General features: G+C 35.5%; 2 protein-coding genes across 2 annotated transcripts in view; both read right to left on the bottom strand.

Moving 5' to 3' along the window:
* Window positions 1-13,543, bottom strand: part of LOC109069912 (echinoderm microtubule-associated protein-like 5) — a 72,973-nt gene extending 59,430 nt beyond the window's left edge. The window contains exon 1 of the mRNA XM_042774355.1: window positions 12,983-13,543. Within this exon, the coding sequence (XP_042630289.1) occupies window positions 12,983-13,179 (197 nt within the window). The 5' untranslated portion in view covers window positions 13,180-13,543. The remainder of the gene's footprint in view (window positions 1-12,982) is intronic.
* Window positions 13,544-14,633: 1,090 nt separating this feature from the next.
* LOC109081343 (inositol-tetrakisphosphate 1-kinase-like) overlaps window positions 14,634-21,053 on the bottom strand; it is a 53,190-nt gene continuing 46,770 nt past the window's right edge. Inside the window, exons 7-11 of the mRNA XM_042774353.1 lie at window positions 20,606-20,646; window positions 20,147-20,312; window positions 18,469-18,536; window positions 18,135-18,297; window positions 14,634-17,162 (exon numbers count right to left, since the gene is read on the bottom strand). Coding sequence (XP_042630287.1) covers window positions 16,858-17,162; window positions 18,135-18,297; window positions 18,469-18,536; window positions 20,147-20,312; window positions 20,606-20,646 — 743 coding nt within the window. The 3' untranslated portion in view covers window positions 14,634-16,857. The remainder of the gene's footprint in view (window positions 17,163-18,134; window positions 18,298-18,468; window positions 18,537-20,146; window positions 20,313-20,605; window positions 20,647-21,053) is intronic.

Raw genomic sequence — 21,053 nt, 5'->3', positions numbered from 1 at the left:
AAATTATACACTCAAGTATGCCAGAATGTGCATTTTCACAACCTGGGACTCAGAACTGGCCCGCAATTTTGCATACACATACTCATATTCATATTCTTCTCCCCTTTATGAGTCAGACTGGTGTAGTCAGTCTTGACACACAGACAGGGTCAGCTCAAGCGAGGGTCTGTTTAGCCTTCACCACTGTGTGTGTTTGCACCCAGCCTGTCTCATTAGCAGGAAGATGGAGGGATTAACTCCAAATTTCGTATATTCAATCCTGCCCAGGGGACAGATGGGTCAAATCTCTGTTGTCCTCAAAACACACTCTTCCAAAAACACAGTCTGACACTCGCTCTAAGTGTCTGTGTGTGACTGGACCTGAGCAGTCAGGGAACAGATTCAAATGTGAATTTGATTTTTACATTGTCTGATGGAAATGTGAGTGCTGCTTCTCTGTGTAAACCTGGTAGCCATATCGATTGCTAACCATTATGGCATCCCTAGTTTTAGCACACGGCTGTTTGGTTGCTAAGGTGTTCTGGGTGTTTACTCGGTGGAAGCTAGTTTGCAAAAAAAAATAAAAAATGCATTGGTGATTTCAAATATGAAATTAGATCATAAGCCTAGCGAACAGTTTTGGAGAATTTTATGTTTCCCCATTCAAAGAGATAGGAGTTGCACTTGCATGCCAGAGAGGCGTTTCAAAGACGGCCGCCGAGTGACATGACTTGCCTTAAAGGGACTTTGGTACAATATTCTGATCCTTACATATGATTCAGGTTCTTCCTTCAATATAAATTAACAGGATTTTCTGTCGTTTTGTTGTGATAAAATAAGTCTGATAGCTTAGAAAAGCAAATAGCACACCTCTCCTCAACAAGTCACACAATTTGAGGAATCATTTATGTCCATAACACAAAGTTTAATATGTACCTAGGTTTTTTTTTTTTTTTTTTTTTTTTTTTAAATAATAATAGTGTTCAACTTGAATATAGTGCTTCAGATGGTATCAGTAAATTCATACATCATAGTCATGTGAATGTAATCATTACTTAACAAGAACTACTTGCTCTCTAGATGCTTTCCAGATACAAATTGTACTAATATGAGCGTGTGTTCCTCAGTGACTAGATATAGCTAGTTAGAGATCTCTCTGCATATAAATGCTGTGATTTTCTGCTTTGATTTGATATGATCAGATGCCACAAGCCCACACGCTACGTGGGCTCAGAGGAACCTACTCTCTGTAGTATTTCATTAGACGATGACCTGCCAATTTCAGCTCAAACATCTGAATGTTTAATGAGCGATATATGAAAATCTGGAGCTTAGGTTTTTGTAAATATAAAATAATAACAGAAACTGTCAATTTGCTTAAAAGTTGCATTTAAGATAATGATGTGACACTTGAGTAAAACATGATATTAAACAAAGAAAATAATTCTTGCCCACATAATTAAACATCATGTAGAGCAGTGTTAATTTACTATCATTGAGATATAATTTTATATATATATAAAAAAAGACTATATATATATATATATAATATATATATATATATATATATATATATATATATATATATATATATATATATATATATATAGTCTTTTTGGTTTTCATTGTAATTTCAGTTAAAGTCTATATAGTTTGTTTGCATTAGCATATAAAGTAAATTATTATAAATGTGCTTTATGAGTCAGAGGGCATGATTAACTTAATTTTTGATTAAATTAATTGTACTAAATTAACATATTGAATTGATAGCCCTACAAAAGAAACTGGGTGCAATTGAACTATCATGTATACACTGTTTCGCTAATTTTAAATCCATTTTCGGAATAATCACTTTTATTACATTTCACATTCAACAACACTTGCATATATTTGACTGTTAACTGTCAACTAATACAGAGAAAACATACCAGTCCATTTCACGAATGAATAACTCTTATAAACAGATTCTTTCAATTAATATGTCAGTAAGAAGTCACAGCTTATGCGCCAGCCGAGAAACTGTCATTGAGATGAATGGGAATGAATAGCTCTCTATTACAGATGTCTGCAATGACTAGCTATTGCAAGTAGCAAATCATGGTTTCAAGAGTGTGTCTAACTTTATTATTTCCCCAATCAATTGGCTGCAAAGTGGCTGAAATTTATTCATGAAGTATGAAATGTATTATTAAATGTCAAGTGTCTTCATTGCTTTTATTCATGGTACAAGCTATCAATAAAGTCATAAAGTCTGTGAAAATACAAAACATCTCGGTTCATTTTGGAGATTCAGTCAATCAACAAACCAGAAAAGGTCAACAGTCATTGAAGAGGAAGTCTAAGATATTTTCATTAGGGCAAATACTCAAATAAAAGACATTTTACAGACTTTAGTCAAAGTAGAAGCAGTGTTTAATTTGACACGAATGAAAACAAGACTGTGAGCTACAGAAGTGCAGTCCACTCGATATATCACACTGTTGTTGATGTGGATGTCAATTATTCAGTTGGCAAAACATTTCAAAACAGAAATATTGAACTTCCATCACTCAGAGAATCATTTTTGTTTGTGTCAAACAACTTGACCCTGCTGAAATGCTGCCTGAAGTTTCGATCAGTTTGACTTAATTTTTTTCTTTCTGTTTTTGTCTTCTAATCGGCTCAGTTTTCATTTGATCTTGACTGCAGGTCTGAGACAGCAAGCAGAGTTTTATTGTTAACTGAAACTAATGCTACTAAAAATGTTTTTGTTTATTAAAATAATGCTGAAATGAAATAAAATATAAATATTAGATGAAAAGCTTTAAAAAAAAGTTGCCTTGGCAATCAACATTATTAAAAAAAATTTAAATTAAAAATAAATTAATTCATTAAATTAAATTTTTTATTTTAAAATAAGTTGTTTCATATTCATATTATATTACAAAAATTAAATTAAATTTAAATAAATTAAATATTATAAATTAAATTAAATTAAATTACATTAAATTAAATTATTCATCACCGAAAATTTAAAAATAAAGTTGTTTCAAAATATTAAAAATAAATTAATAGTATATAAATAATAGTAAAATAAGAACTGGGAGGCAAGATAGGTATGTCACACGTGGGTTCATTTTGTCACATCCGTGCCACCTGCACACACAAGCACACACACACACATTCTGGACGGTGTCCAAATCTGGTCAGAGCAGCTACTGCAGCAGTCACCTTGCCTGCCCTTGTTGTGGATTACCAGGAAGAAAAGGATTAGCACATTTCTAAAAGTCAGTATTTATCTTGCATGCCTTGGCTTCTACAGAGCAAGCTAAATCCTGACAAACAATAACACCTCATGCTCAGCAACTGTCTGCAAAAAAACCCAAATGTCCAGGAGTGCCAGACACATACAGGTGTCACAACTGCAAATGCTGTTGGATGAAGCAAAATAACTGTTAGCTACTATGCAATACATGTTAAATGTGAAAAATGTTAAGTCACATTGGTTGTGTCATATGACTCGACTGATTTAATCTCTCGAGTGTGTCTTTAGTGTATCTTATCGTGTTCCCTAATGCAACCTAATTTTGCCCTGTTATAAAAATTAAGAGATAAAAATGGGCTACAATAGGATCAGACATTTGAAATGTAATCCAATGGAGACAGACCGCATGTACGGTCTGAGCCACCTCTGAAAAGCTGCATTTGCTTGAATTTCTGGGCCATGCTTCCCAGCGTTTTCCTGCCGGATAACCCCCCTGGCTTTTACACATGTTCAGTTCCACTTGACAGTAGTCTGAAGATGGCAGAGGAAGTTTTTGCAGTCACGCTCTGTGATTTCAAAAGAGGCTCTTATGAATTGAACTCATTTTTCATGTAAAGCAGGCTTTAAAAATAGCACAATGTTTCTATAAATATTCACGTCAATGAGATAATTACTGATCAAAGAAATTCCAGACAGCTTCTTTACAATGAATAGCAAAAACACATTTGCAGAAAAATCTTTATAGTTCCATTGTTTTAAAATGGTTAGCAGCTGCACTTAAGTTTTGCATTATGTGAATTTAGCGCATATTATGGGATATGGAATATTAATATCTTTAAAGTTACATGTTGCCTATTAAAAAAAAAGCTACAAATTAAGTTTATCCAGTTAGAAGACTTAACTTTACATTTTTATAAGAAACAATATAATATCTATGCTTTGTACTATACTATAGTATACTACTGTATACTATTTAACACTTACTTTAAAAGAATGTTGGTCATAACTACACCACAGATAGCAGTATATCATGTGTATATAACATGTATATACACTACTGTTCAGTCGTTTCAACCCAGTATGATTTTTAAAATGTTTATTCACCAAGGATGCATTAGACTGATAAAACTAGACTTTTAAATTATTACACAATATTTCTAGCTCAAATAAATGCTGTTTTTGTAAACTTTCTGTTCGTTAGAATACTAAAAACAGGTATCACGGTTTGCACAGAAATATTAAGCAGCACATTAATAATAAGAAAGAAGATTGGAGTAATGGCTGCTGAAAATTCAGCTTTACAGAAATAAATTAAAATTTTAAATATATCAAAATAAAAAAACAGCTATTTGAAATTGCAATAATATATATATATATTATCAGCCTGGATGCTTTTGCTCTGATTTCCCTGTGAAAAATGTGAAATGAAAGTGTTATGAAAGTGTTATATAATATTACTAATTATGTTATATATTCAATATTACTTATTAATGGAACTATACCTCAGGCTTTTTGTAACAATACTGTGTCAGGACCAGTTAATCTTTGCTTCATAAAGCTGCATTAAGCAATTTTTCCTCATTAATAAAACTTTTTAAAAAATATATGTTTAAACGCTCACATGCGATATGTGAATACTCCAGGCATATCAGTAGCCTAATAAAAGCTGTTTCTTTTTACATGGAGTGAGATGCTTAATGGGGCTGTCCTATTGAGATCACATGATCAGATGAATACTACCCGCTTTATATTTGTAACCTCCATTATTGGACCATTTCACTCATGTTTTAAATAAATCATGGCTGACTGTGAAAAAGGAAATCTACAATGTCATCGTTTGCGTTTAAGTTGCTGCATTCACACCACTAGGTGTCAGTATACACCCAAGACGACTGCCATATCGCACAGTACAACATTAACAAAAAATGACAGTGTGCACCTTTAATAAACAGCAAATTAAATTGCATGTCTAAATAACTTTTCAAAGAATAAAATCAAGATTATAACCTTCCTTATTAAAGGGGCATAGGCAGATAGTGTAATTAGCTCACCGAAACCCTCCTGCAATAGATCATGGGTTAACAGGCACAGGAAGGGACACCTCTCCTGGTCTCAAGACGCTTATATCCACTTTGACAGACCTCTCACAGTCCAAGAGCAGTCTGCAAAGAGAGGACATTTACACTGCCATGTGCTGGTGTGTGTTTGTATGTCAGGCGGTTTGATGTGTGGAGATGTGTCAGATAAGCCGCTTTGGGATAATGAATGAGAGGGTGATTGTGGCGTTCACTGGAACTGCTATAGAAAGGGTGGGGATTCCCTGCCAGGGGGGCGGTTCATTGCTGGGAAGAGGGAAGCCTCGCTGATCACTGTGAAACCAGTAGGAACAGGACGCCTGTCTCCCAGCATTAGCGTCACTCTAATGGGCTCAAACACGCATGGCTGCATCTTGTCAACATACATGCAGCATGCTTATTATGCAAAAGCATACTGTAAGAGTGAGCTCATCCTGATATGCACACAAACTCACACAATAATAGGACATGAATTTGGATTTTATTAGATCTATATAAAAATCTGGCTATATAACAAGCATTTGTTTTAGACTTTTATACATCTATATATTTATATATATATATATATATATATATATATATATATATATATATTACACGCATATATATCATTAGTATTATATTACTATACAATACAAAAAATATATTAAAATAAATAAAATAACACACACACACACACACACACACACACACTATTATTCAAAAGTATGGAATCAGTAAGATTTTTAATATTTTTGAAAGAAGACTCTTCTTCTCACTAAGGCTGCTGTTATTTGAACAAAAATAAAGCTGAATACTATTAAATAATTTTACAATTTAAAATAACTGTTTTTATTTTAATATATTTTTATATACCTGAATTTTCAGCATAATTACTCCAGTCTTCAGTGTCAAATGATCCTTCAGAAATCATTCTAATATACTGATTTGGGATTCAAAAAGCAATTTTTACTATCAATGTTGAAAACAGTTGTGCTTCTTTGAAATATAATGTAGAATAGAATGCTCAAAATAAGAGAATTTGTTTAAAATAGTAGTCTTTTTAACATTATGTCTTTAGTTTTACTTTTTGTCCAATTTAATGCATCCTTTCCTGAAAGAGTGATTAAACAATTGGTTAAATATTACAACAACAAAAAAGAAAAAAGAAAAGGAGCACCAATATTTCACTGATTCCATCCCTACTACATGAGATTCTCACAACTGTCTGACAGTATTTCAGTGGGCAGTGATTTCTGTCTCCAGAGGAGGTTTTACTCTATAAGCCCACAGAGCAATAGTTCAATCACGTTAGGTGGAGAGCTGCCAAGGCCTTTGACAAAAAGCTAACAAGCCAAGTGTGCCCAGAGGGGCTTATATGAAAGGTATAAAACCCCTACATTTAATCTCAGTGACAACTGAAGCTTCAGTTTTAGCACACACACACACATACAGGGAACACAATCTAACCCAAACCCTTGACTGGCATTCATGCACTGTGTGCACATGATCCGTGCTAAAACTGACAACACAGACCACAAACACACAGCGCTGCACATCAATACACACATTCAAACAGTCAGACTCATTGATACTATTAGAGTAAGAGCATCAGGAGGCAGCGCAGATTAAGGATTACATTAGAAATAAGTGCATGTGAGTGCACATGGCTTACAGATGGACTGTAGCATGAGAGAGAGAGAGAGAGAGAGAGAGCTTCCATCTGATTAGATCACGTGGATTAAACGAGACACAACGTCCACCCTTCCCCCCCTCGTGAGCAATCATGTCAGTCAGTCACACACGCTCATTCGTGAATGCTGGCATCACACCAAACATCACGCAAATGTTGCTGAAGTCACCTAATCCTCGTGTTATTAAAGAAAGAACCCCTTTCATGGTACTCAGCCTCCCAAATATCTCCCACCAAACACATTATTCCTGTTAAACCTTTTAAAGGGGAGTGCGCACAAAAATTCGCAACAGAGAAATCCACTTAAAATACATTGACTAGCTTCCAGTCGCATGAAAGTCAGACGGATGGATACATTTTTTCATCTTTTTCAGTCACTCATGGTCATTCAATGCCGACATGTCCAATCTTTATCCGCTCCCGTTTAATTTTCTTGAACACCTGTAGTAAACAAACAGACGTCTGAGGGCACACAGCCTCAGGAGCGTGACCAGCATGCACCTGTCTGTGGAACGCATGAATGGTCACACGCATACATTTCTGAACCCAAAAACACGAATCTTCATGTATATCGAACATGGCTGCGCTAAGATATCAAAATGTGCTATTTTGACTTTGTAAGTAGTAAAACAACACACAAACAGGGCAAAAATGTGTTTTAAGTTTAGAAACATTTTGAGTTTCCCCCTCCCTTGCCTCACAATGCTTTGGTCCAAATGCCTGCTTTCCTCTTTTACATCAATCAGTGTTGCCTAGTCTGCAGTCTTCCCTGCAGAATTAGGCTACTTTAACACTGTTGCCGCAGGTTAAGGCACCCCTAACGAGTATTCATAATGTGAACCCCACCGAAAACGTGTATTTTACTCCCCTGAATGTGATTTTTACCGGGGAACCCCCTCGAAACGTGATTGGGCTAATTTTGGGCTAGTTTTGAGTTGCAATTGGGCGGGGGTTTTTTTTTGCAAAAACCTGGCAACCCTGCATCACCTACAGTACACACACACACAAGTCCATTGAGTGAGAAAAAGTCAATAGTTGTGGAACTCGGCTGTTAAGACTATTTTATTCACTTAAACTTCAAAGTGATTATTTACTCTTTAATACAGATGATGCCAATGTATTTTTTGATGATTCCACTATTTAAGCAATAAAAGCGTTACCTGCCAGATGGATAGTAATGTCTCAGTACGACCACAACAGCTTAAAGTTGTCTAATTTGGCACGGTCTCCCCTTGCTACAATGAAAGTAGTAAGGCTTTCCTCTGTGTATACTTATCTTTACAAGTACAATTTTAGCTGTATTATTTGTGTCCCCTTCAAAAATTGCTCTTGAGAAATTTTATGTTTATTGTCCCCCCTACTGTAAGACAAAATTTACGCCCCTGATTTCACGGTAACATTATATGTCAAAATATATTAGGCTGCTGTTTCTTTAAGACCTAATGCATGAATCCAATATTTTGACAGACATCGGATTTCTTTCCCAACTATTTACATTCACTTAACTGACATAATCAACTATGTTACATGAATATTTGCCAAGACAGGCACTCTGACAGAATTTTTGTATATTTGAACATTCAAGTGCAAAAGGGAGCTGAATTCAATATTGCATGCTGTCTGATTCAGCTTGAGTTCAGAAAATTATGACTTTTTTGGAATCATCACACTAAAGGTAAGGTCACTGTAGCAAAATTTTTGAGAAATCCAGTTGAAAATTTTTTTACTTTCAAACCAAGCAGCTTTCTGTTGGTCAGCCGGATGAATTTGAGTGACCATCTTGAACACATTGCGACATCTGTGTGGGGAAAAACCTCATAACATTTATGATCACATGGATTCCAACAGAAATAAGTGCTGAAATAATCGAAATGAATGATTTCACCTAGAGAAAAATGGTAAATGGAATGTAGCATAAGATTTTAACATCAATAATGTCTCATGCTTTATATTTTTTCATTCATGCATTAGCGATATAATGTGTCAATAAATTTAAGTAGTCCTGGACTACAAGGATATAGTTACTTAACGCAGTACATAATGTAGCAAAATCTCTATCAATACACACTCCATATTGTCACCACAATATATATTTTGTCATACCACTCAGCCCTATAGCAAGGACATTCGATATATTAACTACATCAATCCATGAGTCTAACAAGTGTGCGTAAATCATTTTTAAACTGCTCCTTTACACATTTAAATGTGTGTCTAAATTTGGATATATGCTTGTTTCAACCCAAAGTTCAATATTTTATGGCTTATGCTGGCACTTACCTAAAGGAGTGTTGTCACATAATGTTTACAAAGAACGGGGACATATATCAGCAGTTCTCGGCAAAGCACAGCATGATCACACAGCTCGCTTAATGGAGTTGATACAGACCAACTCACACAGTGCGATATAAACAGCATCACGTCTGTTAGGTATGAAAGGGTCTCTCATTCTCACACACTCTCACACACACACACACACAAGCTGCTGATCATCATCTGTAGCTCAGCTCTGGGCTCCGTATTCCACCTCCCACTGAGCATTCTACTCAAGGGCAAATAACAGAGCATACAAACCAACTCCACCATCAACTACCAATCCCGTGTCAACAACAACTCAGAGCAGCCAATACAAGAAATATCTGTATTTGATCTGGAATAAACAAAGTATGGTGGCTATAGAAAATAACGCCCCCAACAGACACACACACACGCCTTTAAAATAATCACATTTTGTTGCTTTGCAGCCTGAAATGAAGACGGACACAGTTTTTGTTTTATCCAGCTCTATTTACTCAGTGCGAGTTATAACAGGCAAGTGAAAGATATAACACCAGAAAAAATTAAATAAAAATAAAAAAACAGAATCACTGACTTTAGGAGGGGGTAATCCTTTTTCGAACTCAGTAATTCCGTTTTTTTTTTTTTTTTTTTTTGACATGTTGGTGTTATACTGCATCATTCACTTGGATGTTATAAGATGCACTGAGTAAATACAGCTGGATAAAACAAAAGCTGTGTCCGTCTTCATTTCAGGCTGCAAAGCATCAAAATGTGATTATTTTAAAGGGGGTGATTTTTTTTCTATACCCACTGTTACTATGTATATATATTCCATATATAATATATATTATACCAATTATAATATTTAATTCAAAAAATATAAAAAATAAATAAAAATCCAATTTAAAAAAATACAAGCAAACCTAAAAAAGTCCTAAAAAAATAGTAAATAGCAGTATTAATTCACTACTCCATTAATGTTCTTCACTACAACAGAGTAAGTGATGGCATTATAGCCTTAACAATTCATTGTCATGAAATAACCTCTATCTGAGCCCATGATTTTGATGTATGTTCTTTTAAATTACATTTGACGATCTTCCAAGGTATATCTGTTTAACCTTAATAGGAATTCAGTTATAGAGATATTGCTGCTTTTGGCAATAATTATAAAATGTTAAACCATCTTGTTTGTTCAGTATTTTTCTTTTAGTCTTTGTTTATCCATCCTTCTTGTATTCAATGTACGAATAATCATTTGCCGTTGTACTGTATGCTTAGCATATCACTTATGACTTCTATGTATTTAGATACCTGTGCTGATAGCTTAATAATAGGGCACTGCGGGCATATACTGTAGATGCATCTGATATGCAGGATTAGCATATAATGGCCCTCCCAGAAAGTCAAGCATTGGGTCACATTCTGATACTGAAGTAACCAGAGATGGATGGGTCCCTATGAGACATCTGACACACAAATGCACACCGGGCACATACTGGGAGGTAGTAAATGTATGTAAATAGACACAAATTTCATGTTTGAACCAGTTTTATAAGACTGAAAACACTTCAACGTGCACATAATTTTCCATAATTACAAATAACAGCACATGCACACTGATGTGTTCACCAGAACCTTCACACAGCCACACAAATGCAAGGTAACCAAGGTCAGTTTCTCTGTCACCTAATTAATAATAGAGAATTGAGGCAGATGACTGGCGGTGAGGCAGAACACCACCCCTTCCAGCTCTCACTGAAACACCACACACATTCAACACATACAAATAGACACACAGACACATATACACCTTCTCCTGTAGGATGCCATAACCTTGATGATCATGTGACTGTATTATAATACCTTAACCATCAGCTAAAAGCACCTTCACATGCATATGATTACAGCTTTCTCTAAATAACTGAATTACTGTTAAGGTTAAACACAGATAAATCTTGGATGATCTTCAAATGTAATTTAAAAGAACATCAAAATCATGACCTCAGATAGAGGTCATTTCATGACAATTAACTGTTAAGGCTATTGGGATAATATTATATTAGCTAATGAATTAAAGCTAAACTACAAAGCTAAACAGGTCTTGTAATGCAGTAAGATATGGAGTTACACTTTGTGTCGATATATATTTCAAAATAAAATAAAAGAATGGTGAGAATTAGACAATTTCTCTTAGACAAACATCATACACTGAAAAACTCAATTAAATTCAGTTCCCTTTCACATGCTTAATTGCACATGAATGGTCAAATACACAAAATTCTATCAAAATGCTTGTCTAGGTGAGTATTCACATAAACACAGTTATGTTAAGTGAACATAAACAGTTTGGAAATAAATCAGACCTGTGTTGGTATATTGGATCTATGCATTAGGCCTAGGTCTTAAAGTGACAGCAGCCCAATATATCTTGACATATAATGTTACCATGAAATAAAATTACTCTGTTTTGGTTATATCGCCCACCCCTACTTTGCTACTCTTTCAAAATGGTTTTAAATTAATTTAATCAAATTATATTTACAGTAACAAATTATAGTTACAGTTATTACATTTACAGTAATTCAATTATATTAAATCAATAATAATTTCAAATAAGCAGTTGTGTTGTACTGAGTATGAATTTGTACATTTTCATTTTTTAATATACATAAAAAATCGTAGTTTTTTGTATAATGTAAATTCGTGCAGAATTGCCACCTAGTAATATATGTTTCCCCTGAGAAAGTACAGAGTAAAGGCCGACTGGATATTCATAGATGAGTGGAGCGGAGTGACAAAGCTGATACTGTTCTGCAGTCACTCCTAAAGATCCTTGCACACTAGTGAGAGAAAGCAGCTTTGAAACACGTAGAGGATAGGCTCCAGTGCCTTTGTACTAAATATTATCACTCTTGGAACCACGGTTCAATTCCATTTCAGGTCGTGTGTCTGTGTTAACACTCGCTCAGTACTGTGCTTGAGGAATCTGTATGTTTGAGGGAAATTCAACAGTATATTCGAAGTAGGCCTATCGAGAAAAGTCCATCGTTTGTCAATAGTGAAGCGAAGAATGAAGCAAAGCTCACACAGAAGTCACTTTCAAAACAAACAGATTTTTGGTGCGAAAATCTCCGTTCGCGTGGATTGCTAAATGTGACCGCACCTTTACAAACAGCCAATCACTTTGCGATTTGTGATGGATCTATAAGTGGCTGTTTACAAAGGATGCGTTTTGCATTGACAAAAACAAATAAATAATAATAATAAAAACACCAGACTGAGAGCAAAGGGATGCTAGAGAAAGCAGATGTCTCCAGACGCGCATTTCAAAGTTGAACTACTTTTAACTTGCAGCGAGAAGCATATGTACATGGACTAACAATTAAAAGAAAGCATTGGCAGAATACAAGAAGCACGCGTTCTGTCCGGTGAGCTGCTCCGCTGAGGCGCTGTCCAGCGCGCGAGCCTCGTGACGGAGATCACCTTCAGCTTCAGCACCCTGGCGTGCTGGACAGCGCCTCAGCGGAGCGACTTCCACCTCCATCTCTCTCCACTTTCTTGCGATTAAATATACAGCAACGACTTATATAAGTAGCCTGACACTGGCTTGAATGTATTAGCACCACTGAGTTCACTACTACTAAGTTGGCATGCATTTGGCAAAATAATAATAGCCTGATAATAATAATGTATGGATTTCCTTAAAACCATCCACGTGAATGTGCCTACCTGATTATGTCATCGTTATGTCCCAAATAAAATTTCTGCTTGTGTTCCCGTGTGTTGTACACAACTCCGACGCCGGCGACAAAGTACACGATCTCCTTGGCGGCGGTGTAGTACAGGTTGTTGCGGCACTGGTGTCCCCGGTAGCCGTAGACCCACTCGAGTCGTAGATGACAGTTCGGAGCTGTTCTGTCAGCCATGTTCGGACGTGTTTTGCTTCGAAGCGAACGGCTGGTGCTTCTTCATTCACCGACGCGACGAGCCGTCACTGTCAGTCCCGTTTATCCGCTCAGTCCGCTGTCAGCGCAGCTTCGTCCGGCCAAAGACAAACGGATCGACGACATGTTTCAGTTCAAGTCAAGTGCACAACTTTAGGCGGTTTGCATAATGTTAGGGCGAATGCTTTGTTTTGTTCAGACGATGTAAATCGGCTTGGAGTCTGGCTTGTACTACTTGTGACATGTGCGAGGCACGAGGCGACCCTCTCTACTTCTGATCGGACGGGTGGCTTTGCTCTAGTGCCATGTCAAAACCTGAGAACAGGATTTTTCGCATTAGTTAACTGAGACGGGCCAATCATGAGCGGAGGTAGTGATTGACCGAAAGGCTGACCAATCAGGTCGTGAGGAAGAGTTGAATGAAAATGTGTGGACCAATGGCGAGCAGGAGAAGGAAGGCGTAAGATGGCCTGCTCATTTAGCGCAAAGGGCAGTTTAATGGCTTTTATCGTAGGCCTACTACAGTCCACTAGTTTAACTCTGTGAGGTCTGAGCTGGTTCTGTCCTTTATAATAGTAGCTTACAAAAATGCTTCCGTTAAACACAGAAAACGGGACTAGATAATTATCTACTAGGTGTTTAATAGATGTAAATAAAATAAATCAGTTTTATAATTTCTCTATAAGTTTTCTCAGTGTTATTTTAGTATCATTGATGTACTATTATTGTTTTCATCCATATTTTGAATTTTTTAAATATATTTTCCGTTTTAATTTTAAAGCTTTAGCATTTTTTTTGTAATTTTTATTCATTTAAATATTCTCTCTCTCTATATATATATAATTTCATTTAAATTAATTCAATGTCTATATAATTTCTATAATTTTTTAGTTCTGTGCCAGTTTTAGTAATTTTTTGTCATTTTAGTTTATTTATTTTTTGCTTCAGTTTTAATACATCATGTTTGATTTATTGAGTGTTTTTATAGTTTAAGTAATAACTTTGTTATGGTTTCAGTGGTTTATTTATTTATTTTTAGTGGTTTTCATTGGTTAATGGTTAACTATAATAACCCTGTCTCACATATTTTCATAGTTTCTGTTTACTACTTTCAAACAGTAAGATGTGCCTCAATGTCCACTTTACGCACCTAATCCATGGGAGAAAGTAATTTTAAGGTCTGGAGTAACATGAAAGTGAGTACATGTGCTGAGAACTTAATAATAGGGAACTTCTGGCATGGACACATCTGATATGCATGAACAGTGTATAATGGCCCTTTCAAAAAGTCAAGCACTGGGTCACATTCTGATACTGAAGTAACCAGAGATGCTAACCCATGGACCTGATGGTTTTTGCCCCTGGTGTGTGAATATGTATGTAACGAGAGCCTTATACAAGACCTGAAAACAATTACAAATGATAGACACAGAAAATTTAGTAGGTGAGGAGATTTTCTATTTGATAGCACAATGAAGGCAAAAGTACACAGTCAAAAGGTAAAGCTGTGTTGAAGGCTGTCATTCTCTCCAACGCTCAAAGGACTCAGACTTGGAGCATTTTTAGGGTATACAAAATGCAAACTTAATCTGAACACACTCCCCATTAATCATATAAACATATTCCAACACTCCTGATATACAGTAAATACCTGCCAAGCAAGAGGCTACACGTCCAATTAAAAAAAAAAAAAAAAAAAAAAAACACCCATCTAATTGTTGTTGAAGTCAACATGGCTCATATTCTTCGAAACTGCATCTAAATGATAATGACCATTTAATTTGCTTTCCATAACAATGGAGGGAGTTAGTATAGAAAAGGATATTAAACACAGTTTGGTGTACCTATGAAAATATTCATCTTAAAAAATGGACCCCATAAGAACAAGAAAAGCATTAACATAAGGTGCTTAGGGCCTGTGGAGTGGCATAAATGTTCAGCAGATGCTGATGACAGCAGTCCATTCATTCACACCGCTCTCGTTTACCACATCAAGACACTGTTCGTCAAATATCTCCACACATTCATTCCTCTCACAGTGAACAAAAACAAGCTGTTTTCTGTTGGTCTTCAAACGCGTAGGAGTAATCCAAGTCACTTTATGGGCACTAAGTGGGCGAAATTTCTTTTATAAACATGAATACATAGATAATTTTTGGAATTATACAAAAACAAAAAAAAAAAAAAAACACTGCTGTGGGATGTCTAAGGCTTTCAATACAATACATGCAAACAAGTTTCCAAAAGAGAACCTAAAAAGCTTCAAATCCCCTTTTGGATTTATTACATTTGAATTAAATGTATAAATTACTGCTAAATTGTTCAGATGGTTTTAAGTACATTGATATTAGTGCTAAACCAATTTTGAAATTAATTAGTGCTTGACCTGCCTCATAAAACAGATTGATTTAAATCCCCAACCAAATGCAATGTTTCACTAACTATGTGATGTATAAAACAAATACTTTGCATTCATCAGTCATTTTCAAATAAGTTAGCAATTATTCGATTTCTAATGAATTTGTAAAATTGCAAAAATCTAATGTATATTTGTTTTTTTTCTCCAAGGAATGCTAACCAAGAATCAAAGCGCTGAACTCTCTGTGGAAGAGATGTGTTCTTTGCTATTAGAACAAGACAAAATACTCCCGACATATACATTAACATCCATCTAAAGCAGTTTGTTCTGTACTAATCTAAAGCAAAGTCATAATTATGACTCTCAAAACTGGATCATATACAAAACATTAGAACTTTTAAAGGACCGTCTGCTAAAAAACAACACACGCATACAAGGAATGTCAGAATATCCTCTAGCAACCGTCCAACCAAACTCAACATTGACCAAAAAAAAAATACTTTTAGAATAGTAGAATTTTAGCCTCTTCAGAGTTGACTTTCATAAAACGATCAAAACATTAATGATACTTGACTGTACACCTGGAACTTTCGGTTCATTCGGATTTACCCAACTTCTTATAACACCTTATGATGTGATGCGTTGAAATGCACATGAAAAATGTCAGGTGTCACGATGTTTACAGAAGGATGATGAAAGTCTTCTGGGACATTATGAAAAGATTACGGAGTGTCACAAGATCTGTAGATGCTGCACAACAACATACACTGTGGATCCTCACAATATAGGATTTCCACTAAACACAGAGCGCAAAAACATTTTAGGTGTCCTGTTTGTTAGATTATTGGGTGTGTTTGTGTTCCGTGTCATTAAAAACACTCACAACTGTTAGCTTTTTCCATTAGCAACAAAAGACAAACTTCTGAACCTTTCCCGGCGTAAATATCCAACATGCCTAGTGTGTTCAATTAATTAACATCCACTAATTTTGCACAGGGATTCAAATTAAAAAAGGTAATAAAAAAAAATAGCTGCTGATCACTGATGATTTCCTGAAAGTTTGCATTACAGTACTGAGTAGTTAGACTGAAGAGAAAGAAAATGAAAACATAAAACATGTACAAAGGCATAGGAGATAGAATCCAATGCCCATTATCAACATCATTATGATTATTCCCAATATAGTTTATTTATGATTACAGATATATTATCAGTATAACAGTTATTATTGTATGTTATTCAGTTTGTCTTCACAATTTGGATGGCGGGACAAGGTGGGGGGGTACATGGGGAGACAGCAGTTATTGTGACGAGGCTTTTGTGGCTATCGTGGACACGCAGTGCTGTTGGAAGTTGGGGGACATGGCTGAGTTGCAGCCCAGTCTCTGACGCGGGCCTTTCAGACCACCGTCGCCCTCCACGATCCAGGGGCTGCTGTCTGACTCTTTGCCGAGCATGCCGCAGCACTCCTGGGACGGGGCGCAGTTGCGCTCTCCTGCGCCTAAAGTGGGCAGCTGGCCGGGAGGGGGAGGGGCAGAGGGGTCTTGGAGGACACTGATGATGTGGTTGAGGAGATCGTTGAAGAACTCTGGGACACCCTCATACCCTGGGAAGAGTAAAAACAAGTGGTAATGTATAGAATCTGTGGTCATGAAGAGGATTTTTTAAAACAAAAAAAAAAAAATCGGTATAACAAACTAATAAAACAAAAAAAAAATCACACATTTGAAACTAAAACAAAAAAAAAATCAGCAAATATGTGACCCTGGACCAAAAAAACAGTCTTAAGTGTGAATTTTTCGAAATTGAGATTTAAACATCACCTGAAAGCTGAATAAATAAGCTTTCCATTGATGTATGGTTTGTTAGGATAAGACAATATTTGGTCGAGATACAACTATTTGAAAATCTGGAATCTGAGGGTGCAAAATAATCAAAATACTGAGAAAATCACCTTTAAAGTCGTCCAAATGAATTCTTAGCAATGCATATTACTAATCAAAAAATTAAGTTTTGATATATTTACAAAGTATCTTCATGGATCATGATCTTTACTTAATATCCTAATGATTTTTGGCATAAAAAAAAAAAATCGATAATTTTGACCCAAACAATGTTTTTTTGGCTATTGCTAAAAATATACCACAGCGACTTAAGACTGGTTTTGTGGTCCAGGATCACATATGCAATATAGTTTTTGTGAAGTGAGAGTTTGTTGTGTGTTTGGTTTGTGTGTGAGGTTAATCGATGCCACACTGTTGTAGTTTATTGTGCAATTTAAAAATCAACAAAAAACATGAAAATCAACAACAAAACATGTTGTGGCTCTCAAAAATACTTGATGTTGAAAATAAAGATTAAGATCAATACACCCAATTATTCAAAATATAGGGAAAATATGTAATTACTTTCACTTAAAGCAAAAAAGAAAAAATGTAAATAAACTGAAACTTAAACTTAAACATAAACATAAAATGTGCAAAAATCAAAAAATAAATAAAAATTAAAAGTTGTGTGTATATAAACTCTATCTGGCACGGGAGAGTTGCCTTGTAGTTAGCAGGATACAGACACACACCAGGGAATGCATTGATGTCTATGACTGCGTGTTGGCCCGTCTGGTTGTTAATGATGACGTCGATGCCGAAGAGCGAAACACCAAGAGATTCTCGTAGAGATTTACACAGTTCCCTAATGACATCATCATTCGGTGGTTGGGAAACACCTTCTACATTATCTCTCTGTCAAAAATGCAAACGAAAGCAAAATGAATAAAGAGCTTCTGACCTAAAATGATTACAATTATTATTAAAAGTATGCAATAACCATAGCTTAAATTCCCTCCAGGATTTGTTGTATTAAAGCTTTAGTGAACACAATAGTTTTTGTCGACTGGAGAGAACTGAACTTACAGATGTGAGGTCAGAGGATGACTCTGGCTTGGACACATTGTGGCTATTAAAGAAAATCGCTTTTCTGTCTGTAAAGATATAAAAATAAACACATTACTGTGAAAAACACTTTCAGTTGCAAGTCAGCTGAATTAAAGTGAAAGTGTAAGAGTGCAAGTGCACAGGAAGCCACTAGACAGCAGCAGAAAGCTGCGGTTCAGCGGAGAGAGTCAAAGCTACAGGAGTGCCAGGCAGAGAGGGAGAATAAATAAATTGAGGAGGAGGAGCAGCAAACACAAAAATCTAGTGCCAAGAGGATGCTGAGATTTATGGGCTCCCACTCAAATGGCAGTAAAGAAATTCATTTAGCCTTCCTTCTTTCAGCAGACATCAAAACACCCCAAATATTCATGATGTACATCGATTAATCCTCAAATATAATATCTTTTTGACCCTAAGAAAATTTCTCTTCATCTGTATAGCTTCTAAATATGGCTGCCTTGTGCCATTCAATAAAGCAGTGGCCTATTAGAAAGAGAACAATATATAAGGTTAAACATTAAAATGCATTCAAATGCAACATGCTTTGTAGTTTAGAAAGCCATATATGTTTTAAAACATTTTAACTAAAATTTGGATATAACCTACAAATCTTAATATTCGTAGTTTATTTAATTTTGAAAATCTCTTACAGCATTAAAATATGCATTGCACTGCTCAATAATGCCTGTGTAGAAACATTATTTTATTCTGATCTAAGTAATGTTTCTCCATTAATGGCCATTGAAATTTGCGCCTATGTATTCAGACTAAACAATCAATAAATCAAATGCAATGCATTTGTTTTAATTTAATTAAACTCTTTTCTCATATTAATAATTAATAATATATATTCTATTCTCATATTAATAATTATGAATTATTATTTTCATATATTATGAATAATTATTTTCATATATATATATATATATATATATATATATTTAAGACAATAATAATTGATAATTACAATGTATTATATGGTGTTATGGGGTCTCATTGGCTTTGCACATATATTTATCTCTGGGCTTAAAACATGATAGTTTTGGTCATTAAAATAAAAAAAAAATGCCCTGTGGCATAAACTCTGATTTCCTGAATCTTACTGAAGAACTTTACAAACCTGCATAAGAAATTCCCTCAGCCTTTTTCTTCCTTCATAGAATTCTTAGAAATCACTAACAGCCTGATCTGTCTTTAGAAACACTGTGCCTCCCTTTTTTTCTTTGTTTTATTCTTCTAAACAGGTTTATTCATTTGAATACTGCTAGAAGGCAAGGCATGTGTACTTGTGCATTGTGGAGCACAGAGCTGACCTCCTGAATTTGCATTAAACTAACAAGTCGCTCTCCCAGTAACCGTAACTGCTTTGCATGGACTCCAAGTACATTAGCATATGCAAACGGACAATACTTTATAGCAGCCCGCAGTGGAACCAGACTTGGGTAAGCTGACTGGGTTTCAGCAAAATTTGATCGACTCTTTTCACTGCAAAGTCAGCTATGCAAAGGCATCTGGGTTATACAGCAGGAATGTTGTAATGTAAATCACGCCTAAACAAACTGAATGGTCCAATCGCAGTGAAACGAACCATTTCGCAGCAGTGGCCTTTCATGGAAATAACATGTATAAAGAGCTGAAGTGTGGGCTGAAGGTTTACCAGACGGTCCATCGGGAAAGTTCTTGAGTGATGGTCTCTCCACTACAGTATACGACTCGCCCACCACGAACACCTTATACAGCACGGCATTGTGGTTTATAAAACTCTGAATGACACACGGTGGCTTCACGTCCTTTAGGTCCTCTGCGTTGAATATTATAGCCATCTGCAGAGAACCACAGTGAGAAGAGACGGAAAACTTGAACTTCCAAAAGAGGCTTTTTACAGTAATTCCACATTTTAGGTTCCACAAAAAACATTTTAAGAACTCTTGTTTTCTTAGTATATAATCCTAAGACTTTTTTCACTATAAAGAACCTTTTGTGCATATCAAGTGGACAGGCAAGGCAGACTTTAAAGGCAGCTCAACTAGGTTTTGATACAATGCTTTGTGTGCATTAGTGTTTCATGACCTCTGTGGTCACATTTCACAAAAACAGAGTCAGAAAAGTCTCTTACCTCATGAGAGTTAGTTCCGTGAGCAACCCGTGTTTTGCAAACTGTGCAGGATGAGAAGAAAAGAAACACTCTAAGGTAGTGGATGAGTTTGTTTAGTTAATAACGCAACTCCTAAAACCTTTAATGAGGTAGAATCTACTTCTGTGATTTAATAGCAGTTTAGTTAGGGACATTATTGAAAACTACGTCTTTGAGGTCATAGCTTGATTTTTTTTATTAATCAATTTTTAAGATTTATTAAATAAAATCAATGCTGTATGATCCTACAAAACAAAACCATGCAATCTCAAAATAAATAATGTATATCAGATTATTTCACTTAATTAAACCGACTGGAGTACTCATTCAACTGCAAGAGAGGGCATTTTTAAAATACTGAAGACATGTTTCTTATTCAGAATATGCATATAACGACATATGAATTACAGGTTTTGGATTTTGCTGATAT

Source organism: Cyprinus carpio, chromosome A17, assembly GCF_018340385.1.
Source record: "Cyprinus carpio isolate SPL01 chromosome A17, ASM1834038v1, whole genome shotgun sequence".
NCBI classification, from domain to species: domain Eukaryota; kingdom Metazoa; phylum Chordata; class Actinopteri; order Cypriniformes; family Cyprinidae; genus Cyprinus; species Cyprinus carpio.
The sequence above is the reverse complement of the archived record's forward strand: the minus strand, read 5'-3'. Positions and strand labels throughout refer to the sequence as shown.